Source organism: Salmo salar, chromosome 11, assembly GCF_965601325.2.
Source record: "Salmo salar chromosome 11, fSalSal1, whole genome shotgun sequence".
NCBI lineage: Eukaryota > Metazoa > Chordata > Actinopteri > Salmoniformes > Salmonidae > Salmo > Salmo salar.
In genome coordinates this window covers 111,528,153-111,537,452 of record NC_138301.1, presented here as the reverse complement: position 1 = coordinate 111,537,452, position 9,300 = coordinate 111,528,153, and the positions used below count along the sequence as shown (strand labels likewise).

Sequence of the window (9,300 nt, the reverse complement as noted above, 5' to 3'; positions counted from 1 at the left end):
AATCAGGTAACTGTAATTAACTACAAAGTCGGGGCACCACGAAATAATGTTTATAGAGCTGTTATCTTCCGAATAAACTCTTAAAGACCTAGTAATCTTTTACATCAGTAGCAGTCAATATTTAATCGTCACCTTATTTAGTCTCATCTGAAAGTTGTCAATTCTTGGTTATCTTCACGAACCCTGGCTAACAAGTTGAATCAGCAATACAACATTTTGTTTAATTATTTATTTACTAAATACCTAAATAATCACACAGAATTACATATACACAGAATGTATCATACATTGATTACAAATTATGTCATAAAGGAAAACGTCCCTAGTGGACGGAACAGATATGACAGCTGGTTACACAAAGAAAGGGGGGGTTGGATTTTGAATGAAAGAGCGGGAAGACTGAGGAACAAAGGGAGAAGCTACATCTCTATCGGGCCGTAGGCAGCTACTCTATCGTAAATACAGAATCTTATGCATTCTAAATAACCGCCCATTTGAAAAAGGAAAATGCAATAAATATTTACTCTGAGCTGCGCTTTGGTAGATTGGTCGCAGATAGACGGCCGGGTTGGTCCAGCATGGATCTCTGGTCCTCTGAAGAATGTCTAGTGGTGAACTGGAGCGTGGTAGAATGGATACTCTGTCCGTCCTCTCCTAGCCCAAGTCTACAGTTGCTGCGCTAACGCAACGGCTAGGAGGTATCACTTCTTTAGTGAATAAGAGTTAAAAGTTCATACCAACTTGCCATACTTTTAACCTCATGCTATATTCTGGCTGGCATAGTCGAAATTCATCCTTTCGGCGTGTAGGTCGTCACCTTCACATTGAAATTTGATGCTAATTTCGTTAGGTTCTTGCTGAGGTTGGCTTATGTCTGTAGGTGGTCTTTGTCCTTTCAACGTGGGGACCTCAAGTCCGCGCGTCCTTGGAACAGGAAGTTACGTTTTCGTCAACGGGTTTATGTAGTGGTGAAAGAAGGGCGTGTTTCATAGTTTACAACCCATGTCTGTTCACCTGGGCGGGGCCTCTGAGTGAGCAGAGTGGTGTTCTTCTGACAAACCGTTCTCTCATTAAGAACCTAAAAATTACATTTCATCTTTTCACAAATAGTTTCATATTTAAACATTTAAATTGCACAACAATTCCATGTGAATCTGATAACTATAATGAGTAGATTTTCCAGGATACAGTTTATGTCGTCCTGTCATCAGTAATCATGTCTCAGACGCCAACTGAACTGACATCATATTCATTAAGTCCCAATGCATATTCTCAACTGGTTGGATTACCGAAATATGGTTCTGTTTCCCATCTTTTGATGTCCCCAGACTCTCTCTCAATGTTAACAAAGGCTTTACTAGAGTCAACTCGGTAGAGTAGGGAGAGGAAAAAGGGGAAAGGTATTTATGGGGGTCATAAACCTCCCCCATCAGGCCAATGTCATGACAGGAATATGATGTTAGTTTCTCTGGTTATCACAAAGAAATATAGAGGAATATGATGTTAGATCCTGTGGTTATCACAAAGAAATATAGAGGAATAGGATGTTAGATCCTGTGGTTATCACAAAGAAATATAGAGGAATATGATGTTAGATCCTGTGGTTATCACAAAGAAATATAGAGGAATATGATGTTAGATCCTGTGGTTATCACAAAGAAATATAGAGGAATATGATGTTAGATCCTGTGGTTATCACAAAGAAATATAGAGGAATATGATGTTAGATCCTGTGGTTATCACAAAGAAATATAGAGGAATATGATGTTAGATCCTGTGGTTATCACAAAGAAATATAGAGGAATATGATGTTAGATCCTGTGGTTATCACAAAGAAATATAGAGGAATATGATGTTAGATCCTGTGGTTATCCCAAAGAAATATAGAGGAATATGATGTTAGATCCTGTGGTTATCACAAAGAAATATAGAGGAATATGATGTTAGATCCTGTGGTTATCACAAAGAAATATAGAGGAATATGATAATACCCACTGGGCACAGACGTCAGTTCAACGTCTAGCTTTGATTTATATTTGGTTGAGTTGTCAGCAAATGTGAATTCAACAAGACATGTCACCATGTCATTGGATTTAGGTTAAAGGCTGGGTGTAAAAAAGACTAAATGCCTTACGTTCATGACTTATTGTGAATCCAATGAGTTTTCTACATTGAATCAACATCATCACATCGATTTTTGGGGGGTTGAAATGACGTGGAAACAACATTGACTCAACCAGTTTTTGCCCAGTGGGTAGTTTCTTTGGTTATCACAAAGAAGTAAAGAGGAATCTGATGTTACTTTCTGTGGTTATCAACAACAAAAAAGAAGTTGTTTCATTTCTTAGACATTCTCAAAAACATTCCCAAAACAGGCCAGTTAATTAGTAGTCCATTAACCCACAATTGATTAGGTCAAAGTATACATGCAGCATGCTCAATTCACTTAGCTACACACTACATATAGATGTAATGGAACATTTAACAAATACCATAGAACCCAATAGTCTTACATCCAAAAACATCAAAGGCACAGACAAAGAGATGCACAATAGTAAATATAATTTTCCCTTATCACACGCACACACAGGTGTGAAAACGGATATTGCTGGCTCAGAATATTGTTGCAGTGTTAAATGAATAGGCAGGATTGGGGAGTAACGGATTACATTTAGAAAGTAACCTACCCAACCCTGTTAAAGGCTACATGTGACTGAGTGTCATTCACTTTCCCAACTCATATTCTATTGGACATTATCCTTGTATTCAGTTTCTTGAAAAAGGATCTCAGTTTACCCAGCTTGCATTTCTTCTTCCTTTTATTCCTCCCCTTTTTGTAGACCCCGTTCCATTTCTGCTCGTCTTCGTCCCCCCCGACCCAGGGTACCCAGGCCCCCCCGTTGCGGTCTGGGTTGGCCCGGGGGTCGTCAGTTGGGAACCGGACCGGGACGGCAGTGCGGTTGTAGTAGGCCAGACGTGCTAACAGCTGTTTGACCACATCAGGCCTCTGCAGCGCCAGGTCACTGCGTTCATAGGGGTCTACTGTGATGTTAAAGAGCCACACAGACTTCCCTGTTCCTCCAGTGTTCCGCTCCAGGGTCCACCAGCTGCCGGGGAAGTTGGCCAGTACCTGTGGTGGGACCCAGTCTCCATGGCCCGGGTCCCCTGTTAGAAGCTTCCAGTCCCCCACCCGGATGGCAGCCTGGACTGTGGTGTCCCACAAATGCTGGGCCTCCTGCCCAGAACCAGACGGGGGCAGGCCAGTGCGCCGATGGAGCGGATCAATGTTATGGAGTATCTCCAGGCGTGGAGACTCTTTGCCTTCACTGATGGTTGGCCACACATTGTAGCCATCCAGACCCTCAGTCAGTGACACGTTACCCCCAGCCAGACCCACTAGGGTTGGATACCAGTCAGTGATGTGCATGAGGGCCTTGGAGACCCTCCGCTTGTTACGCAGCAGTGGGCTGTGTACGAAGCCCACCCCACGGACACCTCCCTCCCAGTAGGTCCCCTTACGCCCCCGTAGGGGCCAGTTACTCCCCCCAGTGAACGGCTGGGCACCGTTGTCAGTGGAGAAGATGAGCACACTGTTGCGATAGTAGCCGTACTTCCGCAGAGCGTAGGTGACATTGTGTACAGCCTCATCTACGATGGACACCAAGGCTGCGTACTTCCTTCTGGCTACATTCCCCATCCCGCGGTAGGGGTAGATGTAGGCCTTGGGTGACTGAAGGGGCGTGTGGACTGCCTGGAGGGAGAGGAACATGAAGAGGGGCTGGCGGGACGGGTTGTGAGTGGATAGGATCTTGCGTACCCTCTGTGTGTAGAGGTGGGTGGAGAACTTGCCTCCACGGCCCCAGGCCACGGTCTCCCCCTCGTGGAGGTCATAGCCACACAGGCCTGGTCCGTCACAGGAACCATACGTGTAGTAGTCCACACTGCCCGTCAGAGAGCCAAAGTAGCTGTGGAAGCCTCGGCGCGTGGGCAGACACTCCTTCCTGTAGAAGCCAAGATGCCATTTGCCCACCATGTGAGTTGCGTACCCTGCTTCCTGCAGTCGCTGTGGGAACGTGGTCATGTCCAGGGGGAGGCAGTTGGGCTGTCGAGGCCGGATGATGGAATGCTGAAGGCCTGTGTGGATCTGGTATCTGTGTAAAGGGAAATAATATCCAATAGCAAATCTTAATCATCCTCATTGACTATGTACAAAACACGTTCAGCTGGAACTGATTCCAAAATATAGTCATGATGCTGAGAACACCCTTATTGAAGATAATCTGTCATTACAGATAAGTAGTTTGTGCTCTACCAACCATTTAATTACAGTGTGGTTGACAAAGCTTGTTTTACAGCCTGACTACAGCTTTCAAGCCATAAAAGGCAACTAATGAAGTCAATTAGTCTTTAAGGAACCACTCGTCTAAACATAAGCATTTGTTTTCTGCCAGGAGTCTGCTTAAATGGAAGGAGAAGGGTATTACTGGCATACTTTGCGAGGATACACTCTTTGAAAAAAAGGAGTTCAAAAGGATTCTTTGGCTGTTCCTATATGATAACCTCTGTGGAAAGGGTTCTGCATGGAACCCAAAAGAGTTCTACCTGGAACCAAAAGAGTTCTACCTGGAACCAAAAGGGTTCTACCTGGAACCAAATATTATTCTTCAAAGGGTTCTCCAATGGGTACAGTCAAATAACCCTTTTAGGTTCTAGATAGCACCTTTTTTAATAAGAGTGTTACGGGTGAGAAAAGGAATGTTGCAGAAATATGAAGAACAAGCATAGCCCCCTACTGAACTATAATAAACACTACGATGTCTGTGCTGCGGCCACTAACAGAAATACCAAACCATTCTACATAAAAAATATTGCATTTTTCATGAACCTTGAACATTTCCCTATTTTTAGTAGCGTGTAGTACTTCAGTTACATTATACCACGTTAAAACACTTGCACCTTGTCCCTGTATAACTGTTGACTGGCCGCCTAGGTTCTTTGCATGGTCTGATATTTGGGTGGTCTGCACTGCAATAAGCATGCAGACACACTCCACTTCCTTCAGGCAAGCCCCTTCCCTTTCCATATCCGACCCGCACTGAGTCGAATGAGCCCCTTCCTCCCACGACCCACACTGAGTCTGAATGAGCCCCTTCCTCCTTCGACCCACACTGATTCTGTTTGAGCCCCTTCCTACCCAACCCACACTGGGTCTGAATGAGCCTGTTCCTCCTACAACCCACAGTGATTCTGAATGAACCCCTTCCACCTACGACCCACACTGGATCTGAATGAGCCCCTTCCACCTACGACCCACACTGATTCTGAATGAGCCCCTTCCCTCACGACCCACACTGGGTCTGAATGAGCCCCTTCCTCCTACGACCCACACTGAGTCTAAATGAGCCCCTTCCCCTCACGACCCACACTGGGTCTGAATGAGCCTCTTCCTTCTACGACCCACACTGGGGTCTGAATGAGCCCCTTCCTCTCACGACCCACACTGGGGTCTGAATGAGCCCCTTCCTCTCACGACCCACACTGGGGTCTGAATGAGCCCCTTCCTCTCACGACCCACACTGGGTCTGAATGAGCATGTGGTGATAGGGTCTACTGAGAGTTGATGTAAAGGGTGATGCAGTGCAGATATACACACGCCTACACAGAAACATTCCACGGCTCTATTCCCTCCCTCCCTATCTCCTTACCTCCCTCCCTCCCTCCCTATCTCCTTACCTCCCTCCCTCCCTACCTCCCCATCTCCTTACCTCCCTATCTCCTTACCTCCCTACCTCCCTATCTCCTTACCTCCCTACCTCCCTATCTCCTTACCTCCCTACCTCCCTACCTGCCTACCTACTTCCCTCCCTCCCTACATCCTTACCTCCCTCCCTCCCTCCCTATCTCCTTACCTCCCTATCTCCTTACCTCCCTACCTCCCTCCCTACCTCCTTACCTCCCTACCTCCCTACCTACCTCCCTATCTCCTTACCTCCCTATCTCCTTACCTCCCTCCCTCCCTCCCTCCCTATCTCCCTATCTCCTTACCTCCCTCCCTCCCTCCCTATCTCCCTACCTCCCTCACTCCCATCTCTAACTGTAAATGGGCCCGTTTCTGGATTCGGGTGGATGGCTATTACGCTATTATACTCTTTCAGTAAGATCGTGTGTCATGTCCTCACTCCTCAGCCTAAAAAACAAGTGTGTTGCTCCTGTCTGTTCACCACCTCCTCTTGCTCTTGTTCATTACCTGGGTGTTGCCGGGGAGACAACAGCTAATTACACTCTCCTTTCAAACGCTCAGGAGATCCAGATCTAGGTTGAACTGTTCCCCTAGTGACAGGCTACCAACCGACCCCATAACACACACACACACACACACACACACACACACACACACACAGTGCTCTGATGGCCCCACAGCTGTTGTCCAGGCTGCAGCCCAACAGCAGCTGTGTGATATGCCAACATCCCCACTCCTGAAAAGTACTTCAAGCAAACGCCACAACTGAGATTCCTAGTAATCCATTCTCACCAAAAAAGATTTAGCAACTCTACATTTTCTCGATAAGACCTCCCCAAGTTGTGAACTTTAAAAGACGTTAAGGCATATCAATAAGTACAACCTTCTCTGAGTACTTCAATAGAGGTAACATAATGTGTGTTTTAGGTACATTACTCTGAGGAGACAAGGACTCCATCCAAGCGTTGTGTCGTTCATTTTCAATTATCTTCCTACACTGGTGCTCATATGGTTGTTCTCTTCCTACGCTGGTGCTCATATGGTTGTTCTCTTCCTACGCTGGTGCTCATATGGTTGTTCTCTTCCTACGCTGGTGCTCATATGGTTGTGTTTATCCGGTCTCTGCTTGCTAGAGCAGATGAAGCAGCCCTCAACCGTTGTTTCACAATACTGGCCTCTCGCCCTGCAGCTCTCCACAGTCCATTTCAACAACAGATGTTTCTGCTCATGTACCTGGGGTAGAAAGCGAGTTATCTACAGCATTTATCTTCCCCAACAATTTACAGCTCTTTCCTGGTAAAGTACACTAAGTGCATGACTATGTAGAATATGGACGTATCCCTCACCTCTATTGTATATGTATTCAAACCCTGTTCAATGTCTGTGTAATGGCTTTCTGAGACTTACAGGACAGCCAGGGTTTACCGTTTCCCATGGGAAAACAAAACGACTTTGTTTAGATTTACTGACAATTCTTATTGACTTATGAATGATCATCAGACTAAGTAATCTGTTATGACTGACTATAGCTGCCAGCAGGAGTACTTCCAGTAAATGTTGCTGTTGTTCTGTGTTACACTGGATGAAGATCACTGTGGACAGCTCAAGGGACAGCTCATTAGTGCATACCTTTTACATACCAACAGTTGTTTCCAGTGCTGGGGGAGACATTTCTAGGTACTCTACGTGAGTGAGGGCATTGTACTGTTCTGACTCTGAGGCCCTATGGGGAACACCAGTTGGCTAATAATGGAATGCATTGTAACATGCGCATATTTATCTCTAAACGCACCCTGCATCTTGATCATGATGTGATGCATCACAACTTTATGTAGTTTAGCAATAAATAGGTGTATAATTAGGAAACTACATTGTAATTCCTCACCTAGATGTACACCGTAATTACATATAAAAATGTAGCCTTCACAAAACAATAAGTGTAACGTTGTGATCAAGAGAAAAACTAACATTTTCTTAATTCTGCAGAACCTCTTATCCAGAGCAACGATGTTTACGTGACTTGCTCAAGTGCATATTGACATATTGTCTTCAACTAGTCGGCTTTAGGAAGTGCTAAAAAATGGTAGTCAGATGCTGACGCAAACTTAGGTATAGGTTTATGTTCACCTGCCCGTGATCAGCTGACTGCGTGACGGAGTGCAGATAGGTTGAACGTAGTAATTCTCCAGCTTCACCCCCTCCGAGGCCAGTTTGTCTAGAGTTGGAGTACGAATGTCCGGGTTGTGATAACCTATGTCATTGAAGCCTTGGTCATCCGTCAGTATGAATATGATGTGTGGTGGTTGTTTGGGCTCAAACGTAATAGAGGAATCATTTTGATTGTGCTCCTCCACTTTATTCGGCTTGGTCCATTCCATTGATAGGTAGCCAAAACTTAGCAAACTGACCATTGAGAGGCTGGTAGCTGCGTGCATTTTTACAACTTTAGATTGTAATTGGACATTAGAGTCGTTACGGTCCTCGCACTATAGTACTCCTCGCACTGTGTATCACACACATTCTTGAAATTAAACGAATACACACGCGCATAATTGATCCAAGGATGCAGATTGGAAACAGATGAAACCTTGTTATCGCCACAGATTCTCATTCGTCATGACCGTCCAGCGCTTACAATGTCCAAGCTTCTGTTCTGTAAACTTGGCCTCTAAACTTTGAACGCTACTCCTGCACATTAGAACGTTGCATCGCTTCCAGCCTCATAACAATTCCCCATTCCCCACTAAACACGGACCGGCCAAGTATGGTTTAATATTTCTTTACAGTTAGCCTATCTATACATTTTCCACTGATCCTCCTTCTCAGTGGTTGCTGTTACTCCGCCCGCGTCTCAGCACAGAATTTGAAACAAGACCCTTCATAGACCCATCCCTCCGCCTCTGGTACAATGCAAGCCCCGTGCGCCTCATCTCAAGGAAAGTTGGCTCCATTGCATTGAAAAAAGAGCATCCCATTCATTTTACTATGCAAAAAGTTATTCAAGGGACCATGCATAGACCGTACATCTAAAATCTCAGATTATGGGTAGAAAAACTTTATTATCAAAGTCGACCTACTACAATTAGGCCTATGTTGTGTTTAAGTATGCCAGTGCTATTAACCCAGGCCTTCTACATTTCAAAGGTTGTAAGACCTTATACCCCTTGCAGACCATAACCTTTAGTGTACTCATAGAATGATTATTCTGAGGTATCCTATATTTAATGACATGATTATAACTATAGTATCAAAGTTAGAACGGGAGTAGCTATGTACAGTAGGCTTCAGTCAACCTACAATTAGGCCTATGGTGTGGCTACTTCTACATTCTAAAGGTTGCAAGATCACGGACCATACCCCTTAGAGAGCAGAGTCATGAAACAATGGACCCCTCATAATCATTCTATGAGCACCAGCGTACAGTAATCTAGCAATACCTGATATATCCCATTATAGACGTCGTGCCTTAGGATAGGGTGTGGCTTGACAGAGAAGGTTGACATAAGGTTGATGAAGCATCAGATTTACCTGTCTGCTTCAGAGGAACCTGCACTGTTCAT

At 45.0% G+C, this 9,300-nt stretch overlaps 1 protein-coding gene across 1 annotated transcript; it reads right to left on the bottom strand.

The window, feature by feature from the left end:
• Positions 1-214: 214 nt before the first annotated feature.
• Positions 215-8,657, bottom strand: arsib (arylsulfatase family, member Ib). The gene is made up of 2 exons (XM_014129577.3): positions 7,868-8,657; positions 215-4,151 (listed from the first exon to the last, which is right to left on the bottom strand). Exons 1-2 carry the CDS (start codon positions 8,173-8,175, stop codon positions 2,738-2,740), a joined length of 1,722 nt encoding a protein of 573 aa, XP_013985052.3. The 5' UTR covers positions 8,176-8,657; the 3' UTR covers positions 215-2,737.
• Positions 8,658-9,300: the final 643 nt, after the last annotated feature.

Excerpts from the sequence above, each read along its gene's own strand:
- arsib (XM_014129577.3), bottom strand. The coding sequence starts at position 8,175 with ATGCACGCAGCTACCAGCCTCTCAATGGTCAGTTTGCTAAGTTTTGGC. Across the intron at positions 4,152-7,867 it reads AGTCAGCTGATCACGGGCAG|ATACCAGATCCACACAGGCC; the intron begins GTGAACATAAAC and ends CCCTTTACACAG.